The following is a 23,339-nucleotide window of genomic DNA, read 5'->3' on the forward strand; positions in this document are numbered from 1 at the left end:
GTAATATAATAGGCATGAGAATGGACACTCTTCTATGCAAATATTTGGGTATCTCTATTTTTGGAGGAGATCATAGATTTGGTGTAGGAAGGATCTTGTGGATTATTGTCTTAGGAGAAGGGATGAGTTGAAAATAAAATGGTTGACCTTTTTAGGAAGGATTATATTGCTAAAATTAGTAATATTAGCTATACTTGTCTTCCATGTATTGTTCTTGATATTTCAAAGAAATTAATTAGGGTTATAGGATATAAAAGAGAAATGATTACTAGAATAGGGAAAATTATCAAGATAAAATTCCATTATTGGCATGGTATAAAGTCTGAAGGTCCAAGGAAAAGGTGATAATATAATTAAGCATTGACAAATTATGAATGAAAATTTGGGTGTAAAGTTGGCATGGAATATTTACTTCAATTAGACTATGGATTAAGTTATGAAGGGCAATTTGGACTTAGAGGAAGATCAAAGGATTTTCCCTTCCAAAAACCATCCAAAGGTTTAATAATTTGGGACTTTATTATGACATGCAGACTTGTCACAATTGACCATACTTCTTAGCAAATTGGTCATATAATCAAAGAAAAGTCTTGGGATAATTCATGGGAAGGACTAACAACCCTAAAAGAAAATGTTGATTGCATGATATTAAACTTATTTTTCTTTAAAGGAAGGGAGATAAATTTGAAGGCTTTTTGGAACTAAGGAAAGGGACCTTTGGAAATGAATAGGGTCTGAAGTCCTTGGAAAATGAAGGCTTAGCTAATCAATAACTGAGACTAATGAAGGACATCTTCAGTGAAAAAAGTTTTTATTAATAGAGAGGGATGATAGAGTTCTGTGGTGGATCCTTGAATGGAAAATATTGAGTGAAAATAAGAACTATCATATTATAGATAGAATTGATGGTGAGAACCATTGGCCAAAAATATTTGTTGGGGGAATGATTATTTTCCTAAGGTGGGAGCACTAGCATAGTTATTTGTTAAAGGTAGAATTATAATAGGTGAAAGGAGGAAAAGTCTTGGTATCATAAGACTATCAATATGTGTCATGTGTGATGGAATGGAGGAAACTGTGGACCATCTACTTCTTCAATGCAAAGTGGTTTTATAATGTTAAGAAAAGCTCAAATTGAATTTGGTGTGGTAGAGTCCCTTGTAGAACTCATTAAGGGAGGTTTTTTTAGAGCTAGTTGATTTTTAATAATAAATCTACTCTCTCAATGTATGTGTGGTTATTCCTTCAATAATGATTTGGGAACTTTGAAAAGAATTAAACTTAAGAATTTTCTTGAAGCAAAAAATATACTTTGGATAGGTTACTTGGCACAATAAATCATATGCAAGCATATAAATCTCATATACCTTATACATTGTAGGACAATTAGATTCAAAGTATATGTCCAGGAATTAAAATTAACTAGGTTATGGGGTATAACTTCATAAATCTTGTTGTTGTTTCAAATAACAAATTAATTTGGGAGAAACCTAAAGAAGGATGGTTCAAAAGAAATTTTGATATGGTAGAGAAAGGAAACTCAAGGCCATCTATCACAAGAGTCATTATTCTAAGGTTGGTGAGGATAAACCATAGTGATAAGGGCTAAGAAACTAGAGGAGGAGATAAATTATGTAGTTGAGGCTAAATTTACAATGATGGTTGTGAGTCTAGAAATATGATGGGATTTATAAGAATTCATTTAGAAGGATATTCTTTAATCATAGCACATGAAATAATGAAAGGGAAATCTATAGCATTACACTTGTAAAATTTCACCATGGGTGTAGTGAATGAACTAGAATAGAGAAGGGGATTACCTTTCCAAGTGAGAAATAACCTTTCAATATTGTGAGGAAACTACAAAAATAACCTTTTGATGATAACAAGGTTTTAGGGGTTGTTTAAAGTTTAACATCTCAAAAGGTTTTTGAAATATAAGCATTTCGATGTGATTAATTCTATGATAGAACTATTGGGAAAGTAATTCATGGATGTGAAGCATTGATATCAACTAAATGGTGACATCATATCCCTAGTCTTAGTAGGGGGTTAGAGTTAGCTAAAGAAGTTGTCATCATAAAGTGGGCGGTGAATTATCTATTCAACAAAGACCTTTATAGAATGGATTTTTTCTTTGAATGGGTTATTCTAGGAGTGGGAATTTATGTCTCTAAAGACATTGAGGATTATCAAGATGCAAAGAAGTTTTTAATTGTACCATTTGTGTAGTTATCAAGTAGTGTGGACAAGGAGGAGTACAAACTCAAGGTACTCACAACATGGGAAGAGCTTAAATTGGTACTATGTAGATAGAAAAATTGGCAATGTGTGATAGGAGTTTGATCTGTAAACCATAACTTGATAATGATGGATGATCTGCATAGGGCTTCAAAAGTTGTCAAACTATAAAACCAATGTGGGAAATGTTTGGGAAAGGAAAATTTTTGGGTGGTTAATAGAGTAGGACTTGGTGCATTGAGATTTTTGTGTTCACTTTTAAAAAATGAAAGTTTTATTTATTGGTTTGAAATGTATACATGTCTTAGTAATTTAGTTCCATAATATTGTGTAGAAATTCCTTCTCTGATTTTGGAATAATACGAAGGATGATGGTATGGGCATTAATGCCTTAATTCAATGAGATAGGCTTAGGTATTTTTGATGGCTTACAATCAACAATGGCTACATGGGTAGTAGTGTAGAAAAATGGAAAAGCTTCTTGGTATTTCCATATCTTTAAAAGTGTAAGAAATGTATATCAATGAATGAGGTCATTTTTTTTGCTAAAATCTTGTTGACCAAATCTATGCATCTATGTTGGACTCTATAGTGTAGTGATGGCATGGGTGATGAAGTGGAGCTCCATGTTGCATATAGATGTGAAAATGATATGGAAATTTGACTTAAGATAAATAAAATATTAATCATGTCATAGACACCACTAAAAAATGGATGTCAATTAATGATGTTTAGATTATTAACTTGTCTACAAGATCTTGATTTCATATGTTATTCTCACTATTTTATGGAAACTCAGAAATAAGAAGAAACAAATATAAAATTATCAAAATTGGCCCTTGTGTGTGCATTCAAGACCCCTAATACTATAAAATATACACCTTCATATGAGATTTCTTTTATTTAAAAAATGTGCATTTGCTAAAAACACAAGAACCAATCAAACTATCAAAGTTGGCTCTTAAAGTTATGCTTTTTGTTGCCACTATTATCAATTCTACAGTACAAATGTACCATGTTTAGTTAATTGGTTGAGGTTGTATGTAAAATTAAGATTACATCTTGGTTACAAAAAAAACTTCAATATTAATTGAATAGTTAAGCTATATGCTTTTTGAAGTTTTAATTACAACCATGAAAATTTCTATTTGACTTATTAATTTATAAATTATCAAGCTATGTTACGCAACACAATGCTAAATTGTGAGCCTTTTATCAAAAAATAAAAATTATTAAGCTATGTTTTTTGAAGTTTTAAATACAACCATAAAATTTTCTATTTGACATATTAATTTATAAATTATTTTTTAACATAAAGTTTTTTTTTTTTTAATACAAAATGAATTGTTGATTAGATACTAGTTATCCTTTCTATCATCTAGAATTAACAAGAATCTCTATAATTTAATTCTGTATCACTAACGTTAAAACATCTATAAAATAATCTTATATATTTCATCTATTAAAATAAATGAAACTTGGGCAGGGGCCCTAGTTCGGTTGGCTAAATCTTCCTTGTTGCAGGGGATTGGTCACGGGTTCTAGTCTCCCCCGTCCTCGTGGTACCAGTGGGTATGTCGCGCCAGTGCTACCAATCACGTTAAAAAGTTTACCCAGCACACTGCAGTTTATAGGGGGGGCCGTGCCGTGTTGCCCCTGATTCCTGGCCGTGCTGCCCCTGATTCTTGTAGTCTAATAAAAAAACCAAAAAAAAAAAACCTATTCATTATAAAACTAATTCTATTAACTAATTACAAATTAAAATTATTGAATTTTCAAAAGAATAATTAAAGTTAGAATAAAATATCTATGAATTAATTTTTTTAAATTATAATTTTGTATAAGGAAAGTTCTTAACTAATTGCAAATTTAAATTAACCAATGGATAACTAAATCATTTATAATTTCAATATTAAATTATTTAATCCAAATTTTTCATAAATTTTTTCTTTGTTTTTTATACATAGCCAAGTAAATAATAATAATAATAGAAAAAATAAATCAAACAAGAACACCTTAGAATTTAAAATCAGTAGCTTCCTCCTCCTAAAAGTATATTAATATCATATCTAAAAACTATAATACGAAATTGACAATCCCATTCTTAAGATTCACCAACATATACATTAATTCATATAATTTACATCTCGATCATCCCACAGGGTTCGATTGCTGTTTCCACTATCGAATCCCTAGAATGCATAAACGTGTAAAGTAGCTTATGTTTATGAAGAGTGGATAACCACTATCCTATAATAAACCTCCTGGACATGCAGCTAGGCTACATGTAATAATAATAATATCACACCATCACTATTCCAACAGAATTTTTAAAATTCAATAATTTATGCAAACCATACGTCGAATAGCAGCTTCAAGTGGAATCCCCGAATAACTCATGGGGGCAAACTGGATGACAGCGCATAGAAGATGAGAACAGATAAGGATCATATTGTCCGTATCTTTACTTCAGCGATGGCCACGTTGTTCTCAACGTGCCCTCTTTATAAACTGGACAGGTCGAGTGGGTACTGAAAACATCATGGGGAGCAGGCACATATCTGTTTCATGGATGTAAAAACAACTATAAATAGGAAACCGCATAAGTGAACCTCTTCAATCTGGTACGTAGTAAGCAATGGCATCTCATACGAAGACAATATGTTATATACTGCTGGGCCTCATAGTTTCCTGGACCCTTGTTGAAGGGGTGGCGGCGGTGGAGGAGGCGAAGTCTGGTGATAGACATGAAGATTTGAAAGCGCGAGGTGAAGGACATGGAGATTTTGAAACAGAAGACCACCGTGGCGGCGGTGGCGGATATGGCGGCGGCGGCCATGGCGGTGGAGGAAGAGGTGGTGGATATGGCGGCGGCGGTCATGGTGGATATGGCGGCGGAGGCCATGGTGGCGGCTACGGCGGTGGCGGCCATGGCGGCGGAGGAAAAGGTGGCGGCGGTGGACACGGACCTCATGGTAACTGAGAGAGCAGCAGTTGCTTAGATTTAGTAATATTAAGTTGTATTTAAATAATAAAACGAGCTCGGTCATTGGCTTAGTAGTGATGTTTGTGATAGTCCAAGCTTTGCTTTTAGTTGTGGAAGTAGTTTTATGGCCCGTGGGCTTCCTGTGCTGACCGTCACTTATATGTAATTTTGCCCTGTAAAAAGTTTCGAACTAATATATCGTACATTTTGAGAAAATATATCACAGGAGTTTTGTGTGGCCGGAAACAATGTCTAAGTGCAAGCTTTGTACTGTGGGTGGCTCCAACAAAGTTAAGTTTTGGTGGAAGTGCTAAATCATAAAATTAATGTGAAGAGCGATAAGACAAAATAAATACCTAAATGATATATGCATAATGGAAGATCTTGATATCAATATAAATTTATTGAAATTATTTCTTTTGAAAAAGAATTATTAAAATTTACTTTGTTAATATAATTTTATTATTTATACAATTATTTATAATTTATTTTGTTAATAGAATTTTATTATCTATACAATTATTAGTCCTGCCTATATAATATAATATAGGCGGATACTTATTTATTAACCTCATTTTTTGTGTGCATTCTAAGATATTAGATTATATTTATAATGTTTTTGAGTTATATTATTTTTATTTTTAAAAAGTTTTTTCTTTTTATGTTTCAATAAATATATTTCATATAAAATCTATCTTTAAAAAAAAAAACTCCACAAAAAAAAACATATATATATATATATATATATATATAATTTGTTGTATAGATTGTAATATTATTATTAAATTTTTTTTTGACAAGTATGACATGTTTCAAAGTTCTAAAGAATTTATTGAGATATATATATATATATATATATATATATATATATATATATATATATATATATATATATATATATATATATATATATATATATATATATATATATAATTTGTTGTATAGATTGTAATATTATTATTAATTTTTTTTTTTGACAAGTATGACATGTTTCAAAGTTCTAAAGAATTTATTGTTGTATAGATTGTGATATTATTATTAATTTTTTTTTTGAAAAGTATGACATGTGTTATTAATTTTATATATATATATATATATATATAATTATAATTTAAAATATTTTATTCAAAGTTTTAAAGAACTTATTGTATAGATTGTGATATTATTATTAAATTTTTTTTTGACAAGTATGACATGTGTTATCAATTTTTTTTCAACTTTAATTCTATTTTTTAACAGTGCTATCATAGTTCTTGTATACTTTTGCGGTCAAATTTTTAAAATTTTGTTATTTCTACATTGAAGTGGATTTATAATTTTGTTATTTCTACATTGAAGTGGATTTATGTTGAAAATTTTTAACACAAAAAAATTCATAACTACAAAATAAGTTTCTATTTTTTCTTAAAAAAGAATCATGTGTGTCTATTTAACATTAATTTATAACACATTAATTTATAAAACTAGAAATACTTGATTGCTTAAGCATCAACATTTTATATCACAATTCAATATGAAAATCTAGAAAATATGAATTGGATAAATAATGAACAATTTTTCAAATCTAGAAAATATGAATTGGATAAATAATGAACAATTTTTCAATTGTTGAAAAATTTTGTATTATATTTTATTTCTTTAATTTAGAAGTATGATTTTATAATAGTAATTTTGAGTTTAATAGAGAATATATATATTTTAACTTTATATTTTATTTCTTTAATTTAGAAGTATGATTTTATAATAGTAATTTTGAGTTTAATAGAGAATATATATATTTTAACTGTGGGTTCATACATGTCTCGCTCATCATTCATAGTGGTCAAATATTGATATAATTTAATTTCATCTAAATTTTGTTTTTCTTGAACATTGGTGTTGGTGTTGGTGTTGAGCCACTAGGAAGAAAATTAATAAAAAAATGTGGTGAATATTCAACATGACAAAAAAATAGAGGACACCAAGTTAAAATAAAATAACATCTTAAACAAAGATCTACAAATATGAAAATATTAACTTCACTTAAAATTAAGTCCATTGACATTACTTGTGATGATCTAATCCAGTTGATTTTTGTTATTAATGAGAAGTCAAGATTTCCAAACCAATAAAACATTTTTTCCTACAAGGTTGGGAAAAATTGAATTGTCAAAAATAATTAAATCTTTGGAAATGGAAAAAAAATCTCTGTTAGGGTTTCATGCGATCTTTGAGTTTCTTTGCGTACGACTCTTTATTTGAACTTTCCTTTTATGTTTTCCACTTGACAAACTGCATTTATTGTAGGAGTTTTTAGGCTAGTTTATAGTGGCCCTGGCCAGTGGTGACCCAATTGTTGATACTGATGTTCACGATGCTACTTCGAAAAACCATGGTGCCTCCACTAAACAAACATCTTCGCAAATTCATCTTGAAGGTTTTTCATAAGGTAATCCTGATATTAATATCCTTCCTTTGAAAGAATTTGATGCTGCTTGTGATTGGTTGGAACATACCTTGATAGGTTATTTTGTGGATAGGACTCCTCCTGAAGCTATGCTTCAAGAATGGGTTAACATGAGTTGGAATCCTCATGGAGTCCACCTTGATGTTGTGCAAAACCTTACCAAAGGGTTTTTTATTTTGTTTTTCCAACCCGTCTCAAGCAAACACGATGTTTAACAATGGCCCTTGGTATGTGCACTCGTCCTTGCTTATTTTTCAAAGATGGTCAAGAGACTTTACCGTCTCTAATGAAAAAAAAGCTTAGGGTCCCTGTGTGGGTTGAGTTCCTGGGTTTACCCTTGTTGTGTTGGCCTTTTATCGAGTCTATTGCCAATACTCTTGGAAAGTTATTACTAAGGAACATGAAAAGTTTTTCAATGCTCATCCTCAGAAACACGTATGCATTGAGGTTGATCTCTCCAAGGATCTCAAGGATTCTATGAAAATACAAATTGGTTCTCAAACCTTCTCTTAGAAGGTGCTCTATTTGAACCTGCCCACACCTGTTATCGATGTCAGTCAGTAGAACATAAGATCAAGGATTGCCCTTTGGCTGTACCTAGGGTTAAACCCCTACTTAAAAAGGGCCCAACTAAATTTGCAAAAGGGAAACAAAAAGATGAATGAACTACTATTGGGCGCAAGGGCAAAACTCCCTTGGCTCTGAAACAATCATATGCGACTATTATTTTTGTTTCTCCTATTGCCACAGGAGTGCAAACTCTAGTCATTATAGGGTCGAAGCTAGTTTTTCCAAATTCAAACCCTGGTGTTTCCTAGGTTTCAAACCTTAGAAGTTCATTGGGGATCAAGGTGGCTGCAAGGGCTAACACTTCTATGGTGATCCGCATACCTCTTGCGATCTCTTCCATTATGACCCAGAATGTGCAGTGTTCTCACAATCCTTTCGGACGTGTTGAGACATCAGAGAAAAGATGAGCTATCAATTCAAAGGATTTTCCTACTGGATTCAACCAAGCTTCCACTTTCCTACAAAATAATTACTCCTCTCTTGAGGATGAGGAAGATATGGAAGATTTTTCATGATTTTTTAAAATCATAGAACGTAAGAGGCCTTACAGACCTCTCCCAAAAGTATTATGTCAAGGATACCTATCATAGACTTGGTAATCTAGATTTTCTCTACATGCAACAGGTTAAATTTTTTGGTTTCATGCTTTATTCTACATGTTGCATCATTTGGCCAGATGGCATTATGTTTTCTTCTTAGCATGAAATTGGTAGAGGTGGTGTAGTTACTTTGATGTCACCTCATCTTCATTCTGCTATTATTTCGCATGGTTTCAACCCCACGCATAGAATAATTTGGCTTGTGCTTTCTATCAACAATAATTCCTTTGGAGTAGTTAATGTTTATGCTTCCAATGATGTTGTGGAAAGATCTCAACTGTGGGGTTGGATGGCAGACAACTTGCCTCCAGATACTTGGATTATGTGTGGTGACTTTAACATGGTTGAGGAGGCCTCTGACAAAGATGGCATTTTTCCTTTTTTCTAGATAGTTAGGGAAAAGGAAGCCTGGTACTACATGCATAATAAATTGGCCTTTATGATCCCAAGTGTAACCACCACTAGTATAGTGGGGTCTGGCACACTTGGTCCAACTTTCGAGCTACCTCCAAGACTACATTCTAAAATGTCTCGATCATGCTATGATTGTTGCACAATATTTTTTCTCCTATTTAGAGGATCAAGATCTACCTATCATTCCTTTGCCAGATGTGACATTATCAGACCACTATCCCATTTATTTTTCCATCTCTTGGCATACAGTTGTCCAACATGTTGTCAAGACTCAGTTTTTTCTCAATATGTTAGTACTAACACATGCTTCCACTATTTCTCATATCCTACATGTCTGGAATTTGGAGCCACGTCCACATTCTCAGACAGGTTGGATTCAGTGGTGGAATGATGCCATCACTAGAATTGCTAGATTTCTACACATCTATGGGCAACAGTTGGCAGTTTTAATATGTCGATCTTATGAATCCACTACCATGGCTCTCAAAAAAGCTTCTGAAGCTCTCACCCTCAACCCTTTTGATGTCAATTTGCAAATTTAGCTTACCAAGTTTCATCATGACAAGTAGGTTGTAGATGATTATGTTGCTTGTGGCACCCAAATCAAAGCTTGTCTCCATTAGTTGGAGGTTGGCGGTAAGACTTCTAAAGGATTTTTTCAGGCTCTTAGAGCCTATCATACCAATTTTGGGACTAAAAAGATTAAACAAGGAAATTCTGTTCTTTCCAGTTTCCCTAACATCCTGCAAGCTTTTGTTCACCACTACAAAAATGTGTTTTCTTCATAGGGAAATTCAGTTGCTCAAGAGGAAGCCCTCAGAAAGTGTATTAATGTTACTCCAAACTGCCTAGTGGTCAAGCAATGAGCCTTCTGTGAGTAGCATCTCACCATCTGAGACCTCAAGGATGAATTTTTTTCTATGGCTGATGACAAATGCTCTAGGTGTGACGGGTTCCCCTATGAATTTTACAAACATCTTTGGGAGGGTATTGGTCCAGACCTGCACAAAGTGTATCTTGAAGCCTATCATTCCAAGAGTCTAGGAGCTATTATTAGCAAAGGAAACATAAAATTCATACCTAAAGCTGACAATCTCAAAGATATCTATAATTGGCAACCTATTACCTTGCTTAATGTGTCTTATAAGATTATTATTAAAGCAATTTCTCTCAAAATTTTCCATCTCCTGCCCTTAATTGTACAGCTAGAGAAAACTAGCTTTATTAAGTCCAAGTATATTCTTGACAACATCATTGATGTTTGGGAAGGCATGGAGTGGGCTCGCAAGTCCTTTCAACTGTTTGTGTTTTTGAAAATTAAGTTTGCTAAAGCTTATGACCAGATCGAATGGCCTTTCATTTTAGCTATGCTTCAAGCTCTTGGTTTCAGCCCCAATTTTCTTCAGTCTATGGAAATGCTTTTTGGAGATGCTAATGCTTGTATTATTATCAATAGCTCTCAATCTAAAGGTTTTGAGCTCTTTTGTTCCATTTGGAAGGGTTTCCCTCTAGCTTTGACCTTATATGTTCTCGCTGCTGAAGGTTTTGGATGCTTGCTAGCCCACTCTATTTCTGCTAGTTTGGTGTGTGCCATTTCATTACTAGATTCCTCCTCCTAGTTAGTCAATGGTCACTTTGCTGATGATTCCTTTCTCACTATTTTGGAGGATGAGGAAAACATCACTAATGCCTTGTAATGTCTGGATACCTTTTGTCAAGCTTCTGGCTCAGCTATTCAATGACACAAAATGCTCTATTATCTGCAATCTTTTCTTCCAGCACCACCATGGCTTGACCAGTTCCAATGCAAATGGGTCACTCATGGGGAGATCTTTCATTTTTTGGGCATTCATTTTGCCTTCAAGCATCGCTAGTTGATTTGTGGAATATTGTGCTTATCAAGATTGAAAAGAAGCTTGACTATTGTCTTACTAAACCCCTTCCTCTTGCAGGGAAATTCTAGATTTTCTCAAAGGTTCTGGCAGCTACACATGTATATTATTCTTCCTATTGGGATCCCTCCAAATCCTCTTACCTAAAATTAGATAGATTACTTCATGACTTTCTTTGGGCTTCTGGCTCTGACCATCATGTCTTTCACAAAGTAGCTTGGGATTATTGTTGCCCCCCCCAAAGAGTTTGGAGGCCTTGACCTTCTTTCCACTCAAAAGCAAGGCCTTGTTGTTTGTGACAAATGGATCATTTATGCCATAATTGGAGATGAAGCCTAGAAAGCTTTAGTTCAACATTGCATTTCTTCTGGCTTTCTTGCCAGCAGACCTGCATGGAAGGGGATTAGCTTTCAAACCCTTCTTATCAAGCTAGAACCTATGCATATACAAGGCTCTTTTTTTATCAAGAGCATCTAGAAATATTGGTTTCACCGGTCTGGTGATGGGTTCTCGGATGGACTCTCTTTGAATCAATAGAACATTTGGTGGTCTCCTATGTTTGCCATCCAGGGTATCCCTCTGACCAAGACTCAAGGTGCTTATGCTCTGCATTTTTTTAAATGTGGCATCAAGACCCCTAAGGACCTCTTTTCTAGGGTCACTATGAACCTTAGATCATGGGAAGATATGCAAGCTCAGTTTCATCTTGCTTGTTTAGATTGACAGACTTTTTATCTGTTGCTTGCTACAATTCCAGATCATTTACTTCATAAGGTGGGTATTCAGTCTATTCATCCTTGGTGGACTGATTGGAAATGGTATCCTTCCACTCCCTTCACCTATAAACCTAGCTTGGGATATCACTGGCGTTCTCCTCATCTGTCGATGGTGGATACTCTCAAATAGCACTAGCATTTGTAGTCTTCTCTCTCAATGGAGAAAGCATTTTGACACTATTTGGAATGCCATTATGGAGCCCAAGATTGCCCACTTTGCTTGATGTCTAGTTTTTCAAGGTCTTCCCCCTAGGCCTTGACTCAAGCATATTGGGGTTTCAGATCCTTAGTGCCCTTTCTAGAGGCAGACAGAGACTTTTTTGCATCTCTTTTGGTTTTATAGACGTGCTTAGCAATATTGGCACTGGATTCATGATTTTTTTTAGCCCTTTCAACTAGAACCCTTTTTGTGGCATATGGTTATTTTGGGTGATTCTCCCAAGTTTCCCAAGAAGTTTACCTAGATCTGGCATACCTTTAGGATGGAGATTTTGTTTACATTATGGAAAGATAGGAATGTTGTTATTTTCACTCATAGTTTTCTTGAATAAATTTCACTATGTACACTAAAGCATGCATTTATAATAATGTAATGATGCAGATTTAGGTACAAGCCAACAAGGTGGCTCTAGAGGTGGCCCACCTCTAGGAGCTACTTAACTACTAGGGTAATGCTCCCTATATGATTGTGAGAGTTCCACCTAATGTCTTTGTTGACACTACTCCACCAAGGGGCTACTGTGAGGGGTGTAGTTCTTCAGACCACCACTCGCACATGCCTCACTCATAGGCTTCCCATCACCGCTCTCCCAATAGTGATGATGGTGGTTGGCATCAATGCTCAATTTCTTTGCCTTGAGATGGCATAGGGTGGTCTCTGGGCTGGTGGCTCCCTTAACTAGTGCTCAACATATTGTACCTAGTAAATGGCTCATTCACCTAGATTTAGCCATCTCACCCCCAAGGATTGATAACAAAGATGAAGCTCATGCCCCCGATGATGTTGCTAATGGTTGGACTATTCCCAACCTACCTACCAATCCCAGAGATGATTGGGGATTTCATGACCACCACCCTTAGTTGGCACTGCTTTCGTAGCCTAAGGATGTTTCTTATAAGTTTTTTTTTGATGAATAGTTGTTGATTCGGGTTGAAGTTGTGTGAACTTTCACGAGGTGATCTTGTATCCCCTGACCCTTTTTTGTGAATTGTAACTTAGTATATTATTTATTAATAGAAACATATTATTCATCAAAAAAAAAATTGAATTGTCTATCCACATATTTTAGGATGGAGTTAACTCCCATAATAATTTAAGGTTGGTCAACTAATATAAGATGAAACATCTTAGAGTAGTCGGCTGCCTAAAATCATTTGTACTAAATAAATGAGTTGTAGATGGCTATCTTGTCACTGTTGTCAATGCATTATTACTAAAACTTGTAACTAGATGCATCCCTTCTTAAGTAGCTTCCCAAGACATCATTAATAAAATTAGTTTTAATCAATTTGGGGTACAAAAGCTGGAATCAGCAGAAAAGTCTATGTGCACCAATGTGTAATGGAGAATTAAAAAATTCTTCAGTTGTTAGCATGAAACTTTAGATAGAAAGGCAAAGTAGAAGAGGGAAAATTGAGATGACAATCAATGGCATAAAAAATGTAGGGATGGCCATCAGTCAAACCATTCACACAACAAGGGTTTGACAATGTGAGGAAGAGTTCAATTTGGCACTGGTTGGGCACAATCTCCTCTTTTGATTTGATTATTACTTTTTTTCTTTGTTAGTTCATGATTTTTTTGAACTTCTACATACATACATGGTTTCACAAGCCAAGTAGAATTGGCCATAGCCCTTTCTGTTTTATTGATTTTGGCTATAATTTTTTGTGAGAAAACACAATAGATTCATCATCTCCCCTTTGTGTTTCTTGAATACCACCAATACACTTCGTACAACCAATCTCCCATCCTAAAACAATGATACGAAATATATCAGGTTAACTAACAAAGCATAATACAAATTTGAGCAAGAGAGGGCAGAAAATGATGAGCATTGTAGATTCATTAACCTTGATCATTCATGCCTGTTGAAGGATTTACCCATGTTGAACTACAATATATTACCATGCATTTAATGCTTTACTGTCTTTTCACGACTCTCTAGCTAAATACATTTAATTTCTCCTTGCCCTCATTAAATGTATCTCATCCATGTGTCCATTTATACAATTTTTTCCTTGTTTTATTTGCATCAAAAAATTCTCAAAACCCCAGCAAAATTACCATTGGCCAATTAAAAAAAAGAAAAAATAGTTATAAAAATAATTTTAAAATATCGTGATATTGCTATTAGGATTTAACTATGTGATTTTGAGTCAAACTCATTGACACGTGTTTCATGAGTAGTGATCATCAGGATTTAACTTTGTGATTTTGAGTCAAACTCATTAACCCATGTTTCATGAGAATCGCTACTCATGAAACACGGGTCAATGAGTTTGACTCAAAATCACATAGTTAAATCCTGATGGCAATATCATAATTTGACTTGCTATGGAAATTATCTCCTACATATCAATTTTAAAATAATCACATCTCAGACCTTAGGCTTTGAGTTTTATGCATGCCCAAAATAGGATGAAGATCTTTGAGTAAATTTCTCTCCGTATAACTTGTGGTGTACTTTTTTCTTCTTCTTTTTTTCTTGATTATATGAGTGCACAAACAAGATTATTTATATTAAGGTCTATCTGCAAGATTTTGTGACTTTTTGGGTGAAAGTTAAATCATTTTATTCAAGGGGCTTTGAATTGAAGATCTAATTTGAATCAAGTTTTAAAGAGATTTAACTGGGAAAATGAATGAGACAGATGGGACAAAATGATTTGATCAAATTACTAGATGTGATAAAATACAAAGGAGATGGACATGTCAAAATAATTTATTAAATTAATAATAGATGATAGATGATGGTTTATGATTGTGTAGGTAATATTGCTTGAAAAAGCTCATGGTAGGCATCAAATTAATGATAGATGATAGATGATGGTTTTTTATTGTGTGGGTAATATTGTTGGAAAATGCTAATGATAGGCATCAAATTAATAACAGATGATAGATGATGGTTTCTGATTACATGAAAAAACTCATAGCAGGCATCAAATAAATGACAGACATCTATTTAACAAAAAAAAAAAAAATAGATGATGGTTTCTCATGACAGGCATCAATTTAACAAAACATGGTTATTTAATATATAAAAGTTCATAGCAGACATCAATTTAACAAAATATGTTTGTTTAATATATAGTTCTAAAAATTTCATCATAGATGATGATGGTAGTTTTTGGTTGTGTAATATTGCTCATAAAAGCTCATGGCAAGTATCAGTTTAACAAAACTTGGTCGTGGTAGGCATTGATTTAACAAAACATGGTCATGACAAGCATCAATTTAACAAAACATGGTTGTTTAATATATAGCTCTAAAAAGCTATCAAAGATGATGATAGTTTTTGGTTGTGTAATATTGCTCTAAAAAGATCACGACAGGCATCAAATTAATAATAGATGATGGTTTAACAAAATATGGTTGTTTAATATTTAGCTCTAAAAAGTTCATCATAGATGATGATAGTTTTTGGTTATGTAATATGCTCTAAAAAGCTCATGGCAGGCATCAAATTAATAATAGATGATGGTTTATGATTGTGTAATATTGCGAAAAAACTCACAGAAGGCATCAATTTAAGAAAACATGATTGTTTAATATATAGTTCAAAAAAACATAGTTTTTTAATATATAGCTCGAAAAAGTTGAAAAAGCTCATGGTAGGCATCAATTTAACAAAATATCATCATGCATCAATTTACTAAAATATGGTTGTTTAATATATAGCTTTAAAAAGTTCATCATAGATGATGATGGTTTTTGGTCGTGTAATAGCTCGAAAAAGCAAAGAACAACCTATATCAATTGAATCAATTTAAGGAAAAAGAAGAGCACAATCAATTTAATACATGAAAGAGCCTATTTTTTTAAAATTAAAGAACCCAATCTATTCTTTCAATTAAAGAACCCAATCGATTTAATAATGAATCCAATCAATTTAATATATTGATAATGAACCCAATCAATTTAAAGAAAAATGAAGAGTCTGTATTAATGTGAAGAACACAATCAATTTAATATATGAAAGAGCTTATTCTTTTCTTTTAATTAATAAACTCATTCAATTTAAATGAATCCAATCAATTTAATCTATGGATAATGAACCCAATCAATTTAATATATAAAACAGTCTATTCTTTTCTTTTAATTAAAGAACCCAATTTATTCTTTCAATTAAAGAACCCAATCAATTTAATATACAATTATAATGAACCCAATCAATTTAAAGGAAAAGGAAGAGCGTGTATCAATGTGAAGAACACAATCAATTTAATCTATGAAAGAGCCTATTCTTTTCTTTTAATTAAAGAACCTAATCTATTCTTTCAATTAAAGAACCCAATCAATTTAATAATGAATCCAATAAATTAAATATACTGATAATGAACCTATTCAATTTAATATATAGATAATGGTAATTTATAATTCTAGTATTCTAATAGATTTTATAGTTCTCTAATAGGTTCTAATACTTATAATTCTCTAATAGATATCAATGTGAAGATCACAATCAATTTAATATATGAAGGAGCCTATTCTTTTCTTTTCTTTTAATTAAACAACCCAATCTATTCTTTTAATTAAAGATCCCAATATTAGTATCCAATCAACGAAAGAGCATATTCTTTTCTTTTAATTAAAGAACCCAATCTATTCTTTCAATTAAAGAACCTGGTCAATTTAAATTAGGATTCAACAAATTTAATATATCGATAATGAACCCAATCAATTTAATATACGGATAATGGTAATTTATAATTCTGGTACTAATAGATTTTATAATTCTCCAATAGGTTCTAATACGAATAATGGTAAGACCTTTTAAAGAACACAATCAATTTATATCAATTTAAATTAGGATCCAATCAATTTAATCTATAGACAATTTAATATACCGATAATTAACCCAAGCAATTTAATATATGGATTATAATGGTAATTTATAATTCTAGTACTCTAATAGTTTCTATAATCCTCCAATAGGTTCTAATACTTATAATTATCTAATCCTCCAATAGGTTATAATATTCATAATGGTAAGAGCATTTGAAGAACACAATCAATTTATATCAATTTAAATCAATTTAACTTAGGACCCAAACAATTTAATATACATGTTCTAATAGATTTTATAATTCTCCAATAGGTTCTAATACAGATAATGGTAAGAGCATTGAAGAACACAATCGATTTGTTTCAATTTAAATCAATTTAAATGGTAAGAGCATTTGAAGAACACAATCAATTTATATCAATTAAATCAATTCAACTTAGGGTCCAATCAATTTAATATATGGATAATGGTAATTTATAATTGTCCAATAGATTTTATAATTCTCCAATAGGTTCTAATATGGATAATGGTAAGAGCATTTGAAGAACACAATCAATTTAATATACCTAAAAAAGAGCTTTTCAATTAAAGATCCCAATCTATTCTTTCTAATTTATAATTCTGGCTCAATGAAGAAGTAGATGCCAAGGCTAAACCCTTTGGAAAATATGAAGAAGGAAAAGCAAGAATAAATATTGACATTAAGATAGCTTCTACTAAAAAGAAGAGAAAGAAGATGATTGAAGACCTAGAAGAGAATCTAGGCACACAAGCCAAAGGAAAAGAATCTTTAATGATTACTCAAGGACTTGGAGAAGACCAAGCAAATGTTAGTAATGCAAAGGAAGAGGAAGAAAGTGCAAAGCAATAGGGAAAAGCCCTAGCACTTGTTACTCCACCAGCTAAGAAGGCCAAAATATTTGAGCATAAGGTGAGGAAGGCAGAAAAGAAGGTAACATCTAAGCCCCTCTGTTCTCCTGCACCACAGAGCTTGAGAACTAGGGTAGAGGTAGCTAGCAGTTTGAGCCACCATTGAAGAAAGGTGTGGTAAAGATTACTAAGCCAAGAAAAGTTTCAAGTGGCATAAGTGCAGTTAAGAGGAAAATGCAAGCCACCAAAGATTAGCCAAAGAGGAGAAGGCTAATAAAGGAAAAATATGTTGAAGAGGAAGATGCAAAGAGGATCAAATCTGATGAACTTGGTCACTACCAAGTCATTGTACATGCAAAGCCTAAAACAATTGACAAAGTACGTGACAATATCAGAAACTCTACAAGATTATCAAACTTTAAATTCTTAAAGTATGATAAAATGAGCGCCATAGACAAATCAAAAGTAGAAAAGGTCATGTTAGAGATGATGGCTAAGCACAAGCTAACACTTTCAGAGATAGGAGGCAAGATTCCTAGTAATTTTTATAGTAGAATTGATGGCAAGTGGCAACGGGCTACTATAATTAAAAGGAAAATAGAAGAAAGAACATTAGCCAAAATAATGCTTGAACTATTAAATAATGAAAGACAACATCTTTGGAGAAATATAGAAATAGATTTGTTCCTAAATTTAGAGCATCTATGATTTTGCAAAATAAAGTCAAGGTTGTTGTTCAACAAAATGATTTGTTGTGAAAGAGTATTTTTGGATTAACTATGGTAAGAGTTGAACAAAAGAAGGAAGAAGACATCTTTACAATTGAGGATAATCACAGTGATGAAGAGGCTTCAGGTGTGTCGATCCCTCAAGGCAATATATCACTTATTCATGCATCTACACCTGACACTCCTGTGATTCAACAAAAAAAGGACTATCCTAAGTTAGGAGAAACTCAAGTCCAAGTGGTTGATTTCAATGATTAAATAAAATAGCTAGAGCAGCAACAATAGGCTTCACAAACCAAAATATTGTAATAGATGCTGAGGAGTTAGTAATGGAGAAGCAAGAACAAAAGGAACCAAAAAAGGAAACAAATATAAAGCTATCTACTATAGGTCAATCAAGACCACATGTCTTAGGACCTCTGGATGAGGCAAATAAGGAGATTGTACAACAAGAAGAGAAAGAAAAAGAGAATGTAGGTTTCCTAGATAGTGTCAAGTGCTGCTATTGTTGTTCATAACACTGATATATATGTTAGACTGAGTGGTGACACCCCCTCACCTACTCTAGCTCAAGGAATGTCGAGCAACAACAGTCCAAAGAAAGGAAGAGGAAAGAAGAAAAAGAACAATTCTCCAAATAATATTGTTACTCTAGATGAAGTTATGGAAATCCCAAAATGGGATCTAAACAATCTTACATTTGAACAAATTGTCATCTTACAAGATATTCTTGCAAGAAAGAAAAAGCAAGAAGAGATGAAAAGAGAGAAACAATAGAAATAATAATGCATGATATCAAGGACATATGTGTTAACACATTTGATAGTGATAACATTGATGAATAGGCCCCCATTATATCTCAATTAGTGAAAATAGTTGAAAAATTCAACACTGAGGATATTGAGGCCAATGAAAAACTTATGGCCTGGTCTAAGAAGAAGTTTGAAAAGAAAGTATTGGAGAAAGTTTCTACTATAATTGTAGTAAGAAAAGTAGAGTTGCAGGCACTAGTAAAAAATATAGAAGAATTTGTAAAGATGTAAGATTTGTACAATATTCTTTGTGACGTGCCAATATTTACTAATGAATTTTAGGCAAACATTCAGAAGATTCAAGCTAACATGAAGTTATCAGGAAGTTCTATCTCTTAGTCAGCTGGATCAAGTTCAATCCATTACAATAGGTTGTTGCTTGCACAAGGATGATTGGTCGAGCTACATACATTAGATAACAAAATGTAGGCCAAACTTAACTTCATACAGACCATGTTGATACCCCACTTGGAGGTTATGCAATGTGAGTTGGCTTCAACAAAATATCTAATTCAAAGATATCATTATCTTTCTATTGCGGATAGCTTAATTGATTTAGCTACAAATTTGGAGATAAAGATTCAAGTTTTAGAATCAGTGAGAACCAATGGGATCATGAACTTTCCATGATTATTCAATCCCATTAATCATTCAATGATAAATATGCTTTGATTCCATCTACTCAGCCCTAGTAGTAGACATAAGTGTCAAAATCAAGGGGGAAAGATATGATTAATACACAATACACTAAAAACTAAAAGGGGAAAATGCAATGAATGTCATGAGTCATAAGGGGAATGATGAGAAAAGATACATAGATACAAAGCTCAAAAAGATAGAAGTTAGACAAGGTATGAAGCTACATTAGACTATTTTTTATTCATGTAAACTATGTATTGTATACTATGTTGTAAAGAAAATTTTTGAAGTTTTATAAGAACGGAGTCATCGGCTTAGGGGGAGTACTAATTTTTTAATGTAAAGATATAATCATGATGAATTATTTTTTCCACTAATGTAAAAGGGGGAGATTGTTGGTCTCTCTAAGGTTTTTTGTTTATTAGTGTCAAACACTTAGTCATAAATAAGGTAGAGTCAATCGATCATTACTGTGATTGAGTTACTCTACATAGGCTACAACATGTAAAAACTTGTAAATAACCATGTAGAAGTTGAGCTCTATAGGAGCCAAGAAAGTCTTTGGTCACCGAGTACTTTAGTATAAGATAAGTACAATTAATGCCGAGTAGAAATAACACATAGATGTTGAGTCATACAGAAGGAGCCAAGGCAGTTAAGGTTGAGTAATAGTAGGAAGAATAGGTATGACTAAGCATCAGAGATAATATGTATTGAGTAACATAGAGAACAAAATTGTATGGAATGGTATAAACTTTGAGGTAAACCAATTTTGAGCCAATATGTAAATAACATTTAATGATTGTAGAGCTTGTTATAAAGGTTGTTATGCATTTTGACGTGGATCATTGATCCCTAACCAATTAGATGAACAGGCAAAAATGGGAAACATCTAGATCATTGATCTTAATGTAGAAGACTCTACAGATGTATTTAAATATGCATCTATCCAAATCCTAGTTTCAATAATATGGAATGTGAGAGAGCATATGATAATGCGAATTGTGCGAAGGATGCAAAGGAGTTAAGTTTTGGGTAGTGCAAGAGAATGTTGTAAAGTAAACAAAGTTAGTGACTTAATGAAGTAGTACAAGATGGAGTAAAGATATATCAAATAAGAGATCATATCAAAGATTGGAAGGAGGAGACCTGTAATCAACATTGTAAGTCTAGATGAAATGATCAAGTACTAAATTAGTTTTGATAGATTAAATCAGGGAAAATCTCTTAACAAAGTGGTCCTAATAGGCCTTTGTAAGCTCTTAGCAGAGTCCTTACCTCATTGTAAGTGTAAAATCCTTAATCAAGGTAAGACCTAATAGCCTTGTAAAGCTTTTGACAAAACAAACCCCTCATAGGGTAGATCATTAGAAGTGATCAAAATTGTACTCCTAACAAGCTAACTTTGTTACTGCAGTAGTGAAGATTTGTGGGTGTCCTCCCCACCCTAGTTTTACCTTCACCTTGTAGGGTTTTTGGGTAACCAAAATATTTTATGTTATGTGTTTACATTTCATGGATGTGATAGTTAGATTTATTTCATAATTTTATATTTCAAGTTATGTTATGCATAAATTGGATATGAGATAGTTACTATAGTGAATTTATAGTCAAGTTGTTTTGAAGGATAAAACTTATATAGATAGGGATTCACCCCCTGTCTCAATATCTTTTTTCCTAATAAGACTTACAACAATATCTTTATAATTTCTCACAATAGCTTTGTAGTGACAAATACATTTGGAACGACGCGTCTGCTTATATTTGTTGTCCATCCTTGATAAACTAGGCATCTTTCCAATCTTCTATTATAATGAACCATAAATAATTCATATCTCATCTTCATTGTCCATAATCCCAGGCTTCCCCATAACTATCTTCAATTCCCACCTCCCCTTACTTCACCCTTTTTTAATTTTGAGAAGGTAGTAGTAGCTAGTCCAATAGGCCTTGTTTGAGATGTCTCCCCTTTTCTTTGTGCCTCTTACATTTGTGTTATTTAGTGCACTACAACATTCAAACATTATTTTCCTTCTTTTCCATTCTCTTTCTAGGTGATGAAGGTTCCATTTCATTTAAATTCTCTAGCTTAATTTGTAAGAAAAAAATAGTCATGATCATATTTAAATCTTAGTCTTTCATTGTCAAAAAAACTCCATTCATATGTTTTTAAGGGCATCGAATAACCATTCTTAATAGTTATTCGACAAAACATAGGTGGGGTAACATGAAACCGTCATTTTAGTTTATTTCTCAAATCTTGAGTGGAAGGCATAACTCACCTAAAAGTTGTGGTTCAAAATCCCTTTTCATAACTTCCATAAACATTGACAACCCTAACTCCACCAAACATTTACCAGATGCTACAAAACCCTAGCTTGACTTATCTATATATTTCTTTAACACCTTGCCTCACTCAAACCATCAAATAAACATTTTTATCCCTCATTCGACAAACCATTTAACAATTAATGAGAAGTTGTTTGCACAGTCGCATTATAAACCTCAATCATTAGAAACTTTATTCGTTCCTTCGATGTTTCCTTTCAATTGCATAATTGTGGGTCTCATTATTTATGGATAATTAAATTGGAAAATGTGTGAACATAAGGTTTTGTACCATCATGACCACAAACAATTTGACATTCAATTAAGTTGTGAATGCTTGAATAAAATTGTTCCTCACTATTGTGGCGTCTGACAAATCAATATGAATTGAACTTGCTAAAAATAGAGAACATCACCCTACCTTGAACAAAACCCTAGCTTAAATGAAACCCTTGGTTGATACAAAACCCTAGCTTGACTTCGATGTATCTTTCTTTGATGCCCTGCCTCGTGCAAAATTAGAAGTTGCCTCGTGCAAAATTAGAAGTTGGAAACCATTGAAGGTTAGTCATTACGGATGCCACCTTCGAAACAAGGAAAATTTGTGGTGAATTTTTGGAATTTGAATAATAATTTCACTAGTCAATCGATGCAAAAGAAAAATGTGTGAATTGAACTATGTTTTCCTCTCTATAAATTGAATGACAAAAATGTTCTACATTTTTGATATAACCCTCACCGCTCGATCAAATTATGCGGTTACAAGTTCATTTATGGGAAACTTTTGTCAATCCCATTGGAAATCCTTTCTGTTTATTGAAACATGTGTCAAGATCTCACTTCCCCAGTATAACTTTTATCAAAATTTGAGAGAACATGATAGCCATTGATTTAAACAAGATGACCCACTATGTTAGAAAAGGAAAATTGGACCCACACATCCATGTGGCAATATTTTAGCATCTTTATTGCATAACTCATACTTTCGACCCATTTATACTGGCTGGCATGGGCATGCATGGACCAATC

General features: G+C 32.9%; 1 protein-coding gene across 1 annotated transcript; it reads left to right on the forward strand.

The window, feature by feature from the left end:
- Positions 1-4,632: 4,632 nt before the first annotated feature.
- On the forward strand, positions 4,633-5,224 carry LOC149569370 (uncharacterized). Its single transcript, XM_089816904.1, has one exon. The coding sequence runs from the start codon at positions 4,880-4,882 to the stop codon at positions 5,222-5,224; it is 345 nt and encodes a 114-aa protein (XP_089673030.1). The 5' UTR covers positions 4,633-4,879.
- Positions 5,225-23,339: the final 18,115 nt, after the last annotated feature.

The sequence above is a fragment of the Cupressus sempervirens genome, chromosome 3 (genome assembly GCF_028749045.1).
Source record: "Cupressus sempervirens isolate cs-2001-9-10 chromosome 3, ASM2874904v1, whole genome shotgun sequence".
In the NCBI taxonomy this organism is placed as follows: domain Eukaryota; kingdom Viridiplantae; phylum Streptophyta; class Pinopsida; order Cupressales; family Cupressaceae; genus Cupressus; species Cupressus sempervirens.

Excerpts from the sequence above, each read along its gene's own strand:
- LOC149569370 (XM_089816904.1), top strand. The coding sequence starts at position 4,880 with ATGGCATCTCATACGAAGACAATATGTTATATACTGCTGGGCCTCATA.